At 42.9% G+C, this 19,022-nt stretch overlaps 1 protein-coding gene across 1 annotated transcript in view; it reads right to left on the minus strand.

Annotated features, from left to right (window-relative positions):
* Positions 1–2,764: 2,764 nt before the first annotated feature.
* Positions 2,765–19,022, minus strand: part of PARD3B (par-3 family cell polarity regulator beta) — a 587,816-nt gene continuing 571,558 nt past the window's right edge. Inside the window, exon 23 of the mRNA XM_087706906.1 lies at positions 2,765–3,318. Within this exon, the coding sequence (XP_087563032.1) occupies positions 2,958–3,318 (361 nt within the window). The 3' untranslated portion in view covers positions 2,765–2,957. The remainder of the gene's footprint in view (positions 3,319–19,022) is intronic.

The raw sequence follows: 19,022 nt of genomic DNA on the forward strand, positions 1-19,022 counted from the left end.
GTCCGGATCTCCACGGGGAGCTCGTTCCAGAGGGCTGGAGCTGCAACAGAGAAGGCTCTCTCCCGGGGAGTCGCCAGCCGGCATTGGCTGGCGGATGGAATCGGAGGAGACCTAACCTGTGAGATCTAATCGGTCTATGGGAGATAATAATAATAATAATAATAATAATAATAATAATAATAATAATAATAATAATAATAATAATAATACAATTGTATCACAGCGGCCAGTTGTTTCGCCGGATTTGGCATTGGTTACTAGTCGGGCCCCACCCAGGGGCCTAGGACGTCGTAATGTATTTTCGTAATATGCGTGCAGATCCAAGCAGTGCGGCTTTTTGCATTTGACTGATGGTGATTTTGTCAATTTTTAACTGTTTTAAATGTAATTCCAGTGCTTTTGGAATAGCACCCAGTGTGCCAATTACCACTGGAATTACCACTGCTGGTTTGTGCCATAGTCGTTGAATTTCGATTTTTAAGTCCTGGTATCTTGCGATTTTTTCATGTTCCTTCTCGGCGACCCTGCTATCACCTGGTATTGCGATGTCTATGATTGTGACCTTATTTTTCTCAACCAGTGTGATGTCTGGTGTATTATGCGCCAGTATTTTGTCGGTTTGTATACGGAAATCCCACAAGATCTTGACCATCTGATTTTCGGTGACTTTATTATTATTATTATTATTATTATTATTATTATTATTATTATTATTATTATTATTATTTCTTTTTCCTCCTTTTCAAACCTAGAATACTCCAATGCCTCCAAAGATCTAAGCACTGTTAATGCTTGGCATTTAACAAACCTTTCCTCTGCTAAGCCCTCTAGGATTAGCGGAGGGCTGCTTTGCACAGGTGATTTAGACAAATAAACTAACAAACAGCCGTCTAATAGTTACCCAGGTGCTCGGAAACTCTCAAAACAATTTGTTTTCTGATAAGGCCATGAGAAGGAAGGTCATCTAGCAAAAAACGAGTGCCTAAAAACATGATATTCCACAGCCATCTTGCAACCTTTTTGATTTGGAGTTGTGACTGGGGAAACACGTAGTAGTAAAATGTCACCAGAACACAAACCGATAACTCCACCCTAGTATACAATTATTAACTATGCTCCGTTGCCGTCAGTGAAGAACCAGCTCTCTCAAGACACAAAGCCGCCTAGTCATCCACACACATCAATATACTGGCACACAAACGAACTGAATCTTCTAACAGTTGTGAAATCAGAGGTAGGGAACTACATACGGAGCCCTTTTGTATTTCCTTCCAGAAATCTGAACAATGTAACACTGTATGGTGCTCCATGAACCTTAGGCATCTTTTAAATTTCTCCATCTGCTCTTGTTATTAGCAAACAGAGAGAAGAAGAGGAGAGAAATGGCTTCGGAACTGAAGCATCCTTATAAGCAGCTGAAAAGAATATTCATAAAGGATTCAGAGATGAGGACAATAACACGTTCCGGGGTCATACTTTGAAAGGAACACATCTTAATGATACTGCGGAATATTTCCAATTCTTCAGTTCAGAGGAAGTCTTAGTAAAGGACCTGTATACTGATTGTACCTTCAATAGCATGAATTATGTGCGTTTTCTAAAGTAATTTTCTCCCCCCCACACACACCCCCCAAGACCATTTGGCTGTCTTTTTTGTGCCTGTGTAATTGCAAATAGCCCTGAGTGGCACTTTGTGATGTGCGTAGAAATACTGCTGAGTCTTTATCTACCATCCTGTTTAAGCACTTAAAAAAAAACCCAAAACGCTCTTACTCTTCAATACTTAAAGGTCATGTACCATTTCTAAGAGTTTGCAATACAGCTGGGTACAATAGCAATAGCAGTTAGACTTATATACCGCTTCATAGGGCTTTCAGCCCTCTCTAAGTAGTTTACAGAGTCAGCATATCGCCCCCACAGTCCTCATTTTACCCACCTTGGAAGGATGGAAGGCTGAGTCAACCTTGAGCCAGTGAGATTAAAACCGCTGAACTGCAGATAGCAGTCAGCTGAAGTGGCCTGCAGTACTGCACCCTAACCACTGCGCCACCTCGGCTCTTGCTCCAGTCATAGATTGGCCAGCGTTAATGAGCACTTTTTGTGGAAAGACTTATAGCATCTTCATAGCATCACCCAGTCAGTGGTGAAGAAATATAAAGCTTGTCTTTATTACTGGTGTTTTTGCAAAACAACTACAGCACTCCATGATTCAGGGCATCCATGGGGACAGAGGGGGGGAAAACAGGGGTCAAAGCCATCAAAATGGCAGCTTTGATTGTTTGGTTGCAGCCACCATTTTGATTTTGTGACTCCAGAACAGTGGTGGGTTTCAAAAATTGTTTGAACCTACTCTGTGGGTGTGGCCTCCATTGTGGGAGTGGCTTGCCACCCATGTGACCGGATGGGAGTGGCTTGCCACCCATATGAAATTATGAATTAGTACTTAGGTCGGTCCAAGTAGCTATTCAGAAACTCTGTCATTGAAGCATGCAAGTCTTAAAGCTGTCAAGTTACAAGACGCTTGCACCCCTAACCCTTTAGGAAAAAAACCCCAGGGGTGTTCAAACCTGACAGCTTTAAGACTTGTGGACTTCAACTCCCAGAATTCCTCCTCCAGTCACGTTGGCTCAGGAACTCTGGCATTGAAGCATGCAAGTCTTAAAGCTGTCAAGTTACAAGATCCTTGCACCCCTAACCCTTTAGCAGTGGTGGGTTTCAAAAATGTTTTGGAACCTCTTCTGTAGGTGTGGCCTGCTTTCCGGGTCCACTGGTGGAACCTCTTCTAACCGGTCCGGTAGATTTGACGAACCGGTTCTACCGAATAGGTGCGAACTGGTAGGAACCCACCTCTGCTCCAGAATATGCTGTAGGTTGAGAGTGCAGAAATGACTTCAGAGGGGACTAACTGTAAGATGAAGTCGCCAACCATAAAATATCCACAACAGTGCAGCTTTCAATTATACAGCTGCGGTCACAGAGTCCTTCTGCCTTGGATCTTGATACCTGCATTGGTACTGATCGGGAGTGCTTTGTCGGTGTCCTATTCTGCCCACCTCATTGTAAGGTGGAGCTCTGTGGCCTTGTAGCGGGGACGGTGGTACATCTTGGCGGAGAGGTCCTTTGTGCTGAATTACTGGCTGTGGTGGGAAATACTGTGAATACCATAACTCTGTTGCTCTCGGGCCATCTGGTGGATGAAGGTAGTTCCCTTTGGAGGGATGAACTGCAGGCTGGCTTGCAGGAGAGTAGGGAAGATCTCTTTCTTTGTGTGCCATCCGTAGCCCTGTCAAATATTCCATTGGTTCTACAGATCCATGCCTAGGAAGAAAAACAGAAAGGGGAGGAGGAAACGGTCAGTAAAAAATCTTGCATCGCCTTCATCTAAAATACAGCAATTGTTTTGGGCAAGAAATGTCACTTCCACTAATTTACAAAAGTCCCACTGTGAAGTACCCGTGGTTCGCCCATGAGGCCAATGTTGAGAAAAGACACGGACACGAGCTTTCTCGGGATGGAGCGACCCAGATTGGGGGTCTGGGAGTCTTGTCCTTTTATTGAGATAGGACAAAGGCAGGAGGAGCAATCAGCATGTGATTTAAGACAGCCTGTCAAACTACAATTGCTAATCTACTGCTCAGGGAAGTTCTGTCTATATATGGTCAAATCCTGGGCGTCGTTGGGTAAGGCACATCTAGAGCGAACTATCAGGATGTTATGTTATGAACTATCAGGATGTTATGGAGTTTGTTTTTTCCTGTGTGGTTCAGCGTGGCTGCGCATGCCCTGTTATGCACTGGGCCATGGGTGACCGCCACACCTACACAAGGAGGTATATGACAACATCCCACAGAACAGAAATTGAAGTTCTGGGCTGGTAAAACACAAAAGAAGCCAGTGTAAAAGTCAAGCGTCCACATATTGCAGCTTCTTCACAAAAAGTTGGAGCTATTCACGATTTATTTGCAAAACTAAGCACTTCCTTTTTTTGGAAGAAAGTCTTTTTAATAAAGCATGTTTGTGTCTTGTCTAGCTTGAAGATATACTGATGAGTTTGGTCTGTATTCCAGCAACCTATAAAGCTCATGTACAAGTCACACCTCAAAGCTGATTTGCCCATGTTCTCACCTCAAACATGCCAATCCATAAACTCTCGAAGGCCCGCAATTAGAAATTCCCATGAAAATATTAAAGATATGAGGAAATAGTATCTGTTCAATGAGCTAGCTGCCAATAACATTTTTCTCTCTGTGTGGGCAGCAACCACGTAACCTGTGGGTATACACATGATCTTGTATATGCTTCTCAACTTGCACTAATTTATATTTGACAAGATTTGGATCATTGGAAAGCTCACACCATGGACTGCCAGGGGAGAGCTGATGATGGGGTCATTCTAAAGGTTTTCTGCCCCAAATTTGGATTTACATTAAAGAGGTATTCTCCCTAAAGCCAAGACAAATGATACATGGAATAAAGAAGTGTTTGTATCTAGATGTCAACTCCGACATGATGAAAGTTTGACCTGTTAGGAACTGTTCTCTGAAGAGTGAAATGCTTTTTCAGTTACAGAAAGAACTCTGGATGTCTTTGAACTGACTGGCTGACTGCAACATTGAAAAACCAAGAGAGTTCATGCCTTAGTGCTAGGTTTGTCAGATCCAACATGTCATATTTTCTACTCTTTCATGAACCCCAGAAAGTGTTTCAAATGTTGTATTCTTCTGCTAGATTTGTGCAATTCATGTAATTTGTGCAATTACGTTTCATGCATTTGATCCAGTTTGCCAAAGAAAAAAGTGAGGCACTGGAGAATAGCCAAGGGAGAGCTTCTCCTAGGAGGAGAGATGCTTAGAAAGCATAAGACAAATCTTTTGCATAAGTAAAAGTGAGAATATTATACTTACAGAATTTTTTTTCTAAAAGAGGCAAGGGAGCTGTTGTGGGTGGGAAAAGATTCGGTTCCACCACAAAACCACGTTCGACTAAACCTCTCTCGACGAAACTGTGTAGCTGATGTCATCAACAGGGCAACAACAGCGCGGAGACAGAAGCACGCTGTAAACGCTAAACCTAAAATTAACCCCTAAACCTAAACCTAACCTCCCTAAACCTAATCCTAATCCTAACCCTAAACCTAACCCTAACCCTAACCCTTAACCTAACCCTAAACCGAATCCTAACCCTTAACCTAACCCTAACCCTAACCCTAACCCTTAACCTAACCCTAAAGCTAACCCTAAAGCTAACCCTAAAGCTAACCCTTAACCTAACCCTAACCCTTAACCTAACCCTAACCCTAACCCTAACCCTAACCCTTAACCTAACCCTAAACCTAACCCTTAACCTAACCCTAAACCTAACCCTTAACCTAACCCTAAACCGAATCCTAACCCTTAACCTAACCCTAACCCTTAACCTAACCCTAAAGCTAACCCTAAAGCTAACCCTAAACCTAACCCTTAACCTAACCCTAAACCTAACCCTTAACCTAACCCTAACCCTTAACCTAACCCTAACCCTAACCCTTAACCTAACCCTAAAGCTAACCCTAAAGCTAACCCTTACCTTAAGTTGAATCGGATTGCTTTCAAAGCGCTATTTAAAGCGCCCTTCTTTCTCTGCGCTCGCTGTTGTCGCCCTGTTGATGACGTCAGCGACGCGGTTTAATTGAGCGCGGCTTAGTCGAGCGCGGTTTTGTCGTGCCACGCAAAGATTCAAAGTGAGTATGAAACAGATGGACGGATAGACAGAAAGACAGATAATCAGCCTAAACCAATCAGCTGCAAGATGAAGTATCTTCACTAACATTATGAACCGTAAAGAGACTTTAGACTTCCTAGAGAATGACACCAATTATCCCAAATCACCATCACTTCCATACCTAAAATGTAGACCAAAATTTGGGTCTTGCTCATTCTTAGTGTAGTACTTTAACCAATGCATCACATTGTCTTATGCAACACACACACACACACACACACACACACACACACACACACACAAACACACACCCTGGATTATTTTATGTTTCTTCTTAAACTAGGAAGGAAGAGAGTTTGTATGTAGTTACTTATGTTAAGTAATTTGTGGTCTTTTACTTGATGCAAAGACCATGCATTGTTAGCGTTCCATCTGGATTAAAAAAAACCCTATTAGTTCAAGTCATCTAGAACTTTGGGCTACAGAGCCATTCAAAGGAGAGCTCTCCTTTCTAGAAAAGTCGCAGAAATATTGAGTCTCTGTTGGTGTCAGCGTTCCAAGTATCGTGTAGAATTAAATCAGAGTCCAAGGCAAAATGATCCTTAAAGTTCCAATTTAATAAATCAGACAACTTAGCACATCTGTGGAATCCCAATTCTGGAAGTTACATCGGATTCCCACCCAGTTGAAAGTTCATGATCTTGTCCCCACACCCACAAATCCATCACATGGTCCAATCGTCTCCTTCCACACTGGCATCTCCACCCAGCTGCTTCCGGTCAGGTGTAAAAGTGCAGAGAAAAAAGATGACCTTGGCTTCTAGTAAAGAATGGAAACAATACACTCCACAATTCTACTCCTTTCCATCCCCCCCTCCCAACTACTACACTAATGAAACAGCATAATGACATAAGAGAGAGTGTGGCAGGCCAAATCTCCTAAAAGGGATATAACTGCAGGCCTGACAGTTGGTAGTTTAGAATTAGCTTAAAATGGTTCTTTGATCTGGCTTTCTTGACAGATGTGCAGGTGGAATGTATATTTCTTTTTTGTTTTGTTTTGTTTTTTGCTTTGTCAGCCACAGCCATCTTGATAAAGATGGAATTTGTCAGTCACATCTTAGCTAACTCCATCTACGATTACTGTCACATGAAGGGAGCAGGCTTGTCATCCATGTCTTTTCAACGCTACGCTGACAATCTTATCTCAGATGTTTCTATAGTGCTATTATCCCTATGATGTTGGCTGCCTGCATTATATTGGAACAGAATATTTTTTAATGACTTTTCTGTACTATTTATTAATTATACATATTTTTTTCTTTTTAAATTACTCTGCTCAGAAAGTTCAGTAGATGTACAACCTTAACTCAGCAGATATGATCTACAAGTCAATCAAGGCAGTCAGAAATTACTCAGAAACTGTAGTTAGTTCAAAAGTTGCAGTTTAGTTGCTGCTGTGAACTAAGCGTTTTGGCAAACTATAACAACGTAGTACATCTAAATTTATAGCAGAGATCTAACCTTGACCAACAAACTAATCAATAAATAAGCAAGATATTGGTTAGCTAGCAACTTAATTCAGAGTGATAAATAAAGGAAAGAAAGAACATATGCAGACAATGCAGGTTGACTTAAATAATTTGTTTAATGACCATACAAAGTTAGAATGGCACTGGAAAAAGTGAGTTATGACCATTTTTCACACTTACAATTGTTGCAGGATCTCCACAGGGATGTGGAAACGTGTTCAAAATTCAGATGTTTGGCCACTGGCTTATATTTATGATGGCTGCTATTTCTCAGGGTTATGTGATCACCTTTTTATAACCTTCTGACAAGCAAAGTCAACGGGGAAGCCAGATTCGAGTTTGTTTTGAGTTTAATAAAATTTGTATGCCGCCCACTCCCTTGGGACTCTGGGTGGCTCATAACAAGACAAAAGAAACATTTAAAATTTAAAGATAGAAAATACAATATTAAAATTCCACATCATCCATTCCATTTAAGCGGGGCTGGATATCAGTCAACAGCCCCAGGCCTGCCGGAACAGCCAGGTCTTGACAGTTTTACGGAAGGCTGGGAAAGTGGTAAGGGTCCAGATATCTACAGGTAGATCGTTCCACAGGGCCGGCGCAGCAACAGAGAAGGCCCTCCCCCGGGGGGCCTCCAGCCAGCATTGTCCAGTTGACGGCACCCGGAGGAGGCCCAACCTGTGCAATCTTGTTGGTCATTGGGAGGTAAGTGGCAGGAGGCGGTCTCTCAGGTAGCCAGGTCCTAAACCATGTAGGGCTTTAAAAGTAACGACTAGCACCTTGAAGCGCGTCCGGAGACCAATGGGGAGCCAGTGCAGCTCGCGGAGGATAGGTGTAACGTGGGTGTGTCTAGATACACCCCATATCGCTCGCGCGGCTGCGTTCTGGACCAGCTGTAGTCTTCGAACACTCTTCAGGGGCAGCCCCATGTAGAGCGCAGATTCACTTTGCAACCCTGTTACTAACTTAACAACTGCAGTGATTTACTTTACAACGGTGGCAAGAAAGGTCGTAATCAAAGGGGACACAATTCACTTAAGAGCAAGGACCACCTGTAGTCCCCTTCTTGGTCCAACGCTACTTTCAATCATAAATCCCAGATTGGGGGGGATGGAAAGAGAACCGATTGTCTTGAAATGTGGTTGCAGGAGTGCAGGTGGCAGCAGAAGCTCCCAGAACACATGTTGACTTGTAGTCCATTCAGCATCTCTGAGGGTGGCTTTAGACCTTCAGCACTTGGTCTGGAGTCTCTCACAGCCAACAGGGAGGGACTGTCTTTTATAATGTTCTGTTTTTCAAGTGAAGAATCTCATGGGAGTACAGGAGCCCTGAAAGTCCAAGGCCTGGAATTTTTCCTCTCTCTCTCTCTCTCTCTTTTTCCACTTTAAACAGGAAACATTTTGCACTAAGCAAATTCCAGTGGGAGAACGCAGGTTCACTTCAAGGCAGATAATGTTTGCGTCTTGCTTATGTTTGGTGATTTATCCGATGGGCTTAAATGAGTCCGGCAGGAAGAAAAAAACAACACACACACATTATGTTTCATGTCATGTAAAACAATGCTTGGTGAGTCTGGAGCAGAGCACAGACACGAATCACTAGACAAATAAGATGAGGGTCAGAAATGTGCAGTTTCAGATAAGAGTAGAATGATCAGCAATTTGTTCCTTCTTTTTCAAAGTTATTATTTTGGCATGCCGGAACATGGCATTTAAAAGTGCTGAGCAACAAAAGTAGGTTATCATGGTTTTAACCCAGAGTGGTTAGTACAGGAAGCTGGAGGGATTTCATATACTCATGGAATCTTAGCAGGTAGGGAAAATTATGAGGTCTCGTAACTATATGAATCAGTGGTGGGATTCAAATAATTTAACAATCGGTTCTCTGCCCTAATGACCATCTGGGTAGGTGGGGCTCGGTGGTCATGTGACCGTGTGGGCATGGCCAACTCAACGTCACTCACATTGACGGGCGCTTCGCCTTAGCTGTTACAATGTCATAAGGGTTAACCGGAGAGGCAGTTTCTGTAAGCAGGGCAATAAAGATTAGGCTAGAAACAACACCAGAATGTTTCCTTCCTGCCTTCCTTACAGGATTAGCCCTGTAAAGTGGAAAAAAACAAAAGGAGATTTCTTCCAACAACCGGTTCTCTGAACTACTTAGAAAGTTAACAACCGGTTCTCCCGAATAGGTGCGAACCGGCTGAATCCCACCACTGATATGAATGAAGCATTAAATGTTGCCTCACTTTTTGATGAAATGAACTAAACAACGAAATAGACTGAAACTAGATGGAATTCCCACAGGATGAATCTTGTACTCCTTTTTTTGAAGGGCTTTATCTAAACTGTAGTGAGAGTCTGAATATCCAGAATGATCAACAAAACAACAATGTAGCTACTTCAGAATAAAATGAAGTTCTCTTAATTTTGCTGGACTGACAATATTGTTACTATATTTTTTTTGCTTTCCTCCCCCCTCCCCTTTTTTTTGGTAGAAGATGATGGCTTTAGTGTAATTTTAGCTGGTCTAAAAAAGTAGAGATGGTTTGTAGAATAAGACAAAAAAAAAGACAGAAATACACATACTGGCCCAAATTAAAGTCAGTTGACTAATCCAGAGAAGAAGTGGAAAAAATGTTGTTAACACAAACATACAGTTTGTTGTGTTAAGAAGGTGATTTATAGAAGTTACTTTGATGGACTGTTTTGAGTGCAGACTGTAGAAAAAGGAAAAAGGATTTTAATTAGGGTGTTTTTGAAATAAACATGCATAGTGTTATATATATATATATGTTATATTTATGCTGATAAATAAATAAAGGGAGACTAGTATAGATCTATTTCAAGCTATTTAGCTCTCATCAGCTAGCCATACCCTTGCTGGGAATCGAACCTGTGCTCTATTGCCTCTTAGGCAGATATGTTAACCATTGAGCTACAGAGCTCGACTCCTTATCAGCCAGGCCAGGGTGAGAGGTATATATATATAAAGTCACAACCCCTGGTATGCCCAAATATGGGAGGAAGGTCACACTTCCACTCTCTGTCCTTCGGCTCGTCACAAGAGACCATCCAGACAGAAACCCAGTATTTTTTACTGTTGCCTTTTTGTTACAAATGTTATATTTGTGCTGATAAATAAATAAATATAACAAAATATAAATAAATAAATAAAATACACACACACACACACACACACACACACACATATACATATATATATATACACACACACATACATATACACACACACACACACTAATTAGAGGACTAATTTTTAAAAAGGTTGTTAGAAGGAATAGTGAAAATTATCGCCAGTTCTAAAGATTTTGAAATCTTGCCAAGGCAGCCCCCAACAGCCACAACTCGGCTAAATTATATGTTTGTATTGAAATATAATTCATTTTTGTGCAAAATTGTGAATATAGAAATTAAACTGCTGTTTCCAAAAATGTCACAGAATCCCACTGATTCTGTTCACATATGCAGTGTGTAGTTGTCATTTGTTCTCAAGTTGCGCATTTTATTTTCTTATGGATGGTGGACAGCAGTGGGGAAGGGTTGAAGAAAGTGCAGATGATAATATAAAGACACGAGAAAAGTGGGGCTTTCACCTTGGCATGGAGGGCAATATCTGTGAGAGATTTATTTTTATTTTTCATTACATTTTATTTTTATTTACATTTTATTTCTCTGATAAAGGAAAAATAAGGAGAGAGCCTGATAAAAGGGTACAGCTACGGAAATATAAACATACTTCATGTTTATACTCACCTTTACTTGACTTTACACAATGCCTTACTTGTTGCGACTGTTCCTAAAGAAACATCACACGTACAGACGGAGAATTCACTTAAGTGTGTCTTACTCTTCCCTTTCCAAACATCAGGAAAAACCATACTGGTTTTTCACTTTGCAAAAACGGCTCTCTCCAAGGAGGTCCTAATGAATTTTATTCTTGGCTCTTATTGTTTTCGTTGACTCCTGCAGGCCCCAGAGTTCAGAAGCCCAGTTCATGCCTTCACAGTGACCCGTGCTTTGGAGGGTACACAAGTCTCTCAGATCAACAGGGAAGGCGGAAAGTCAGTGACCCATCCAAGGATTCATCCAAAATGCCTGCTGCACTTCCAGCCACTCAGAAAACACGTGAGGAACATTCCCCGTAAGGGAAAGAATGAGAAGAAAAGGCTATCCTTAGGCATTCCAACAGGTCACAGAAGATTTAACAATATGGGAAATTTAATAACCCCCAAAGAGCAAATGGAAAACTGACAACAGTCTCCAGCGGACATAATTTTGTCAATTAGATCATATCCATATCACCTGGCAATACAGATAGTTTTATTTTCCATTTTCATTTTCTTACAGTCACACATATACTGTACAGAACCGGGGCCATATAACATTAAACCAGTGTTTTTCAACCTTTTTTGTGCAAAGGCACACTTTTTTCATGAAAAAAATCACGAGGCACACCACCATTAGAAAATGTTAAAAAAATGTAACTCTGTGCCTATATTGACTATATATAAAGTAATTTTCCCACGGCACACCTTACACTATGTCACGGCACACTAGTGTGCTGCGGCACAGTGGTTGAAAAACACTGCATTAAACAATAAACACGGCCATTCCTCTTGTCAATAATACCCCCCAAAATAGAAACCCAATGTACTTCTCCATACACCCTTTCTTTCGCCCCCTCCAACTTTCTGCCTTCCCACCATCATTCCCCTCTACCCTACTTCCCCTCCCCCTCTACCACATCATTGCCATATCACCTGGCAATACGAAGCAAGGTAACAAGTGTTGCAGCAGATTGAGGTTTTGCAATCTACTTACGAAAGACCAGGACTCGAGACCACGAAGGTGCGAGGGAAACAGGTTTATTTGATGCATCGAGTTCAGCGTGTTCACACACCAAACTCTGAACTGCCTGGGGTTATTTCCTGGCAGTGATTTTATACCTTTTAATCAAACATGGTAAATCAGGAGGCGTTACAATAGGCGTATACATTTTGAAGGTCCAAGCCCCTGCTGAGGGTCAGGGAAATTCATTTTGGAGCAGTACAATTGTAGAAGTTCCCAGTTAAAATAGAGAAATAATTCTGGTTAGTCATGAAACAAGACAGGAAAAGTGCTGATATATTGCTAAAATATTGCTGAGAGAGGGCCCGCAATATGCTGTCATATGGCTATTTTGAGTTATCCTATCCTCGTAACTTATAAAGCCCTTCATGGTATTGGACCTGGGTACTTGAGAGACTGCCTGCTGCCAATTACCTCCCAAAGACCCGTTAGATCGCTCAGGGTCGGCCTCCTCCGGGTGCCATCTACCAGCCAATGCCATCTGGCTACCACCCGGGGAAGGGCCTTCTCTGTAGCAGCTCCGGCCCTTTGGAACGAACTCCCCGCAGAGATTCGGACCCTCACCTCTCTCCAGGCCTTCCGAAAAGCCGTCAAAACCTGGCTGTGCCGGCAGGCCTGGGGTTGATGAGTTCCCCTCCCCGCTCGACTTGTATGGCTGTATGACTCTTGTGTATTTTAATTACGTGTATTGTGTTTGTATCCCCTTTCCCCTTTTGAGTTGTTCGCCGCCCTGAGTCCCTCCTGGAGAAGGGCAGCATACAAATAAACTAAATCTTAAATCTTACACCCACAGTACTTCCGTGTCCTACTCTTGTGCAAAAGCTTGTGCTATGTTTCCTTAAGATTTGCAATATTGAGAAGAGGAAGTTAGGAAAGTGAACCAGAGTGGACTGTGATTTATAATATTCAGCATATTAGGATCACCTAATCTAACCAGCCACTGGTGGGTTTACCTGTGCACCCCCTCCTGCATCAACAGTGATATTACGCTGGCAGAAAAAGTGGCAGGTCAAGTTGTTGAAACTGAGCAACTATTGCAAAAGTGTAAAGACAAAGATACTCATATGTGTTAGTCTCTCAGGCTCTTGGCATTTCCCTTGCTTCTAGTGGATAAGCAAGTATGATCCTTTGTACCGTGGCACGTCAAAACCGCGGTCCACTAAAGTGCGCCCGATTAAAGCGCGTACGTGATGTCATCAGCAGCGCGACAAGAAAGAAAAAGGGCGCTTTAAAAAGCGCTTTTAAAGCAAGCCGATTCACATAAAGGTAAGGGTTAGGGTTAGGGTTAGGGTTAGGTTTAGGGTTAGGTTAGGTTTAGGGTTACGTTAAGCGTTAGGGTTAGGTTTAGGGTTAGGTTAAGGGTTAGCGTTAGGTTAAGGGTTAGGCTTAGGGTTAGGTTTAGGGTTAGGTTTGGGGGGGTTAGGTTTAGATTTACGCGTTAATTTTAAGTTTACCGCTCACAGCGTGCTGTTTTCGTCACGCTGAGATGATGTCACGTACGCGCTTTCGTCGAGCGCGCTTTAGTCTACCGCGGTTTTGTGGTGGAAACCCTTTGTACATGCAACAAGGACACGTGGCCAGAAATTCCATAGATGTATGTCCTCCTAAAGAACTAGAACAAATTAGGGGGAAATAAATGAACGCCAGCATAGTCTTATGCCTTTTAAGTTTTTGGTTCTTCCCCCTAGGTCCGTATGTTTGGGACCTTCCCTTCCTTTCCATGAATAGAGGGGAACTATCTGAATAGAGAGACCCTCTATCTGGGGAAACTCTGCATGGGCTGAGGATCCTGGTTTTCTAAAGTCCTCAATTACGTGGAGGAGCTCAATTGATACAGGAAGTTTTCCACTGAAAAAGAGCTCAGTCTCTACAGTGGAAGGGACTCAGGAGGAGGCCAGGCTAATCAACTCATCCTGCCTTTGTTGAAAGGACAGCTCTGGCTTTCTCCCATTCCTTGCCGCTTTTCAGCTTCTTGCTTTTATTATATGTTCCGCACAGACGCACACACACCCCTTTTGTTCACGTCCAACAAGATCTTTTCTTACACATACTCAACCCCAAGAGGAGAGCAGGGATAGAGTGTCCTTCCTCATCTCCTTGAATGCTACTTGCTTTCATTATCTCTACCTCCTGCTTATTTGCTCACTTTTAAGAGCATCTTCCTCTAATAATATATTCTTGTCAAAGGCAAAATGCAGCCATTAACAAGGAAATAGTAAAGAAATGCCTTTTTCTTCTTTCAGGATAATATGTGACCAACTAAAAAAAAAGTGTGACCATTCAAATTTTCAGAAAATTAGTCTTGTTCAAAGTCTTGAAAATGAAGAGGAAAACAAAACATGGTTTTTTGTTGTGGCCCAGCAGGAGCTGCTGGAGCTGCCACCAGACTCCGACAGCGAGGGGCCCTCTGAGTCGGCTGTGGAGGATCCTGGACAGGGTTCCGACTCTGAGCAGGGCACAGAGAGGCTGGTTGGCCACCAGGAGGCGCCTGAGCCTTGGACCAGTGGGGAGGAGACAAGGGAGAGTGATCCGGAAGCCAGCAGTGAGTTGTTCCTGGATGCACGCCATCGAAGAGCTAGTAGGCGTCAGGAAGAGTTGCGCAAGTACAGGAGGTAATTGCACTCAGCTGGTGGTCATTAGGCTTCTCTCCAGACTATAAAAGGACTGCTTGGGCACACACCCTTTTTGCAGAAGTCAATGCAGGAACTAATGTTGGAGAACATTATTGTGAGCTTGGCAGGCTGGATTGCTGCCAAGCCTTATCTGTGCTGGATTGCACGCCCAAGCTTGTCTGTGCCGGTTTGCTGCCAAGGACCTGTCTGTCTGTTAATTAAATGCCGTAACTTATCTTTGGCTCGGAGTGTGTGTTGTTGTGGGACGAGGGGGGTCAGAACAGGTTTTGGATGGTACTGGAAGTTAGCAATAAGAACCAGTCTTCCAGAAAGTGCATCTCAACTGTGTCTTCTCAAACTATATATTTCAAATGCTTAAAAGTCATAAAAAAGCAATCAAGTTAAAATGATAAGGTATGATTTTAGCTCAGGCTACAGAATTCAAAAATAATGTTGTGCTTGTTCTGCTTTTGATATATTCATTACTGTACAAAAACCAATCATTTGAACTGGGTCACTTCCCAAAGGTTCAAAATCAGAACTAGCAAGAGCATATAAAACAAAGTCATTAGAAGAATACCAAGGACTTTTAGAACTATTTGTACCTGAACATTCAGATTCATGAGTTAAAAATAATGTAAGTTATTCCCAATTTACCGCTGGTATAGTCTAGCAGAAAAAGTTTGGTTCCTGGGTGGGCTTAGCTCAAAGCCATATCGTGGAGTCATGCTGTGGATTGCATGATTCTCATGCTCGGGCCTCCATTTTTAAAAAGGGGAAATGTGATGTAATCTCACCAAAGATTATGAAACACTTTGTAAACTACAGATGCTTCAGAAATAATGAAGTTCGTAGTTCAGTTAAGCCCTATTTCATCGTTTCTCTTTAGCCAACTTCAAAAGAAAATAGACCCTTGACCAGGTGCAAGATTGCAGGTGTCTTAATCTGATTGAGACCTTTTCCCTTTATCTTTATCACTGGACTGAGGTGTGATTTGGCATTTCTAATGCAATTTTGAATCCTTCAATTCCATAGCCACATTGTTCAGAATTCTTTTATTCACGTGTTTATTCCTTGATGTAGATGTATGCTGTCTCACAGCTGCTAATCTAATGTCAAAACTATTTCAAATCATAGAATAAGGCCTAGAGTATTTCTTTTACATGAGATAACAATTGCCAGTGGTACAGAACTCGACTCTCAGTGTAGAGAACGTCTGAATCATACAAGCCCTTGCCTGAAGCCCAGAAACAGATTTACACCCTTAATGAGAACCAGACTGCAGAGAACTCCTGTACAAAATCCAGCACTCTGCCAGTGCTGATTTCAATCCTGGAATAGACACTGAACTTCATTATATGCTTTGCAAAAGTGCTACATAAGAGGCATATGCTAAGGACATGAGGGAACAATTCCAATCTTACTCTTTGGGAGCCTTGGGAAGCACAGAAATGTTGGGAGGCAGACCTTACACTCCCAGAGATCTTCCATAAGATCTTAAACTTCCATAAACAACTTGCAGGTGCCTGGATGTAAGTAAGTGTTTTCAAAGAGAACGCTGTCACTATCATTTTTATGGGGAGGAACATGTTCAATGACTTTGTGCTGTTGTTCCAACAAGTTTAGTTCTTCTCTATGGTTCCACCACAAAACCGCGGTCGACTAAAGCGCGCTCGACGAAACCGCGTACCTGACGTCATCACAGCGCGACGAAAAAAGCACGCTGTGAGCGGTAAAGCTAAAATTAATGCGTAAACCTAAACCTAACCCCCCAAACCTAACCCTAAACTAACCCTAAACCTAACCCTAAACCTAACCCTAAACCTAACCCTAACCCTAACCCTTAACCTAACCCTAAACCTAACCCTAACCCTAACCCTTAACCTAACCCTAAACCTAACCCTAACGCTTAACGTAACCCTAAACCTAACCCTAACCCTTAACCTAACCCTAACCCTAACCCTTACCTTTACGTGAATCAGCTTGCTTTAAAAGCGCTTTTTAAAGCGCCCTTTTTTCTCCGCGGTCGTTGTTATGGCGCTGCTGGTGAAGTCAGCGACGCGCTTTAATCGGGCGCGCTTTAGTGGACCGCGGTTTTGTCGTGCCACGCTTCTCTATTACAAGTAACCAAACAACAGCATAATACAAAGCCAAGAGATGGCTCCTTCCGAAACCCAAAGGATCTTAGGCAAAGTATTGCACAAATCTCTCATGTCCTCAGCGCTTACTATTCGGAGTGTATTGCTCCCAACAATCTGGGCCCTCATTTTACTGACCTCGGAAGGATGGAAGGCTGAATCAGCCTTGAGGTGGTCCATGGCACGACAAAACCGCGCTCATCAAAATAGCGGTGATAAAATCGCGTCGCTAAAGCCGTGACGTCATCACCACGCGTCATCACCGCCGCGACAACAGCGCGGCAACAGAAGGGCGCTTTAAAACGGCAGAAAGCCGATTTCAATTAAGGTAAGGGTTAGGATTAGGGGTTTGTTTTAGGGTTTGTTTTAGGGTTAGGTTTAGGGTTAGGTTTAGGGTTAGGTTTAGGGTTAGGGTTAGGGTTAGGTTTAGGGTTAGGTTTAGGGTTAGGTTTAGGGTTAGGTTTAGGGTACTGAGTGCTTGGGAATGCGCGGATTTGCCCTCCGCGATTATGTCATCGCGGTAGGGTCGCGTTTTTCCTTAGCGCTTCAAATGGCGCGAATTAGTCTTCGCGGTTATGTCTCCACGGATAAGGGCTTCGCAGTTTTGTGGTGGAACCGAGGTGGTCAGGATTGAACTCCTGGCAGTGGGCAGAGTTAGTCTGCAAAGCTTCATTCTAACCAATTCGCCACCAGGGCTCTTTCTGTTCATTTGTAAGACGCTTGATCATTTGTTCTGATCCTTTGTTAGTAAGGGAACCAGTTAGAGACCTTGAAAGCAGAATATTCCAAGAGAAATTTCGGTCAGGAAATTGGACCTGTACACAGGAACATTTCTACATGCATAAAGTTTATTCTATTAGATGTGCATGTGTGCACAACTGTAGGTTTCTAGGGCCAAACCTATCTGCTACAGTTTATTGAAATCAATTTGGAAATCTTCAGAATAGGCTGGCGTCTTCTCAAATGTCCTTGGTTTAGTAATTTTAAAATAACATTTAGAGAAGAGGGCCACGCTCTTCACGTTTAGAAACGTCCGGGGGTCTCAACTTGATGGAGGAAAACATAGTTGCTAAAAGGAAACACATTCTTGCTTGTTACGGCTGATGTCCATGAAAGACTCTTGCACCTCATGGTACAAAGCAGATGTTTAGTAACTGCCATCCAATACTTGTACATGCCACACACAGACTATTTATGAGTCCGCTCTTGTAAAGGTGCTGTCTCCTCCTATTCTTTATCAACAACGTGCGGCTACAAAAATCAAGACAATGTAAACTCTTAACAGCCTGGCCTCTCCTGCAGCACATGCCATGCGCTAGGCGCTGTTTGTATTTCGAGAAGTCTGTTTGGAATTCCTGCCGGGTCAGATTTCCAGTTTCTAGACCTCACATACAGCACTGCGGCTAAGCAGGATTAGCAGGCTACTAAGGCAACATTATATATTACAGGGTTCTGATTTCTTTAGGCTTTACAGAAGAGATCATTTGGTGGCTTAAGATGCTGAGTGGAGAACAAATGTAACAAAATAAAAGGCTCCACACACTTCTCTTTGCATCAGTCTTAAAAAAAAAAACCCTACACAAGTTCCTTCACTAGGCCAGTAGCATAATTGGAATAAGGACATTTTTAAAAGAAAATCGAAGAAGGTAAGTTGGGCTAGCTTATCTTCTTGAAGCGTGAATGCGTTTCAAGGTATTGTATTTGGTTTATTTGTATGCCGCCCTTCTCCAGGAGGGACTCAGGGCGGCGAACAACTCAAAGGGGAAACAACAGTGCACATAATTAAAATACACGAAAATCACACAGCCATACCAGTCGAGAGGGGAGGGGAACTCATCAACCCCAGGCCTGCCGGCACAGCCAGGTTTTGACGGCTTTCCGGAAGACCTGGAGAGAGGTGAGTGTCCGGATCTCTGCGGGGAGTTCATTCCAAAGGGTCGGAACTGCTACAGAGAAGGCCCTCCCCCGGGTAGTAGCCAGGTGGCATTGGCTGGTGGACGAAACCCGGAGGAGGCCGACCCTGTGAGATCTGACGGGTCTTTGGGAGGTAATTGGCAGCAGGTGGTCTCTCAAGTACCCAGGTTCAATACCATGAAGGGCTTTATAAGTTACGACTAGCACTTTGAAGCGTATCCGGAGACCGATCGGTAGCCAGTGCAGCTCGCGG

This window comes from Thamnophis sirtalis, unplaced genomic scaffold (assembly GCF_051295495.1).
Source record: "Thamnophis sirtalis isolate CommonGarterSnake01/CBP01778 unplaced genomic scaffold, rThaSir2_p1.2 scaffold_1, whole genome shotgun sequence".
NCBI classification, from domain to species: domain Eukaryota; kingdom Metazoa; phylum Chordata; class Lepidosauria; order Squamata; family Natricidae; genus Thamnophis; species Thamnophis sirtalis.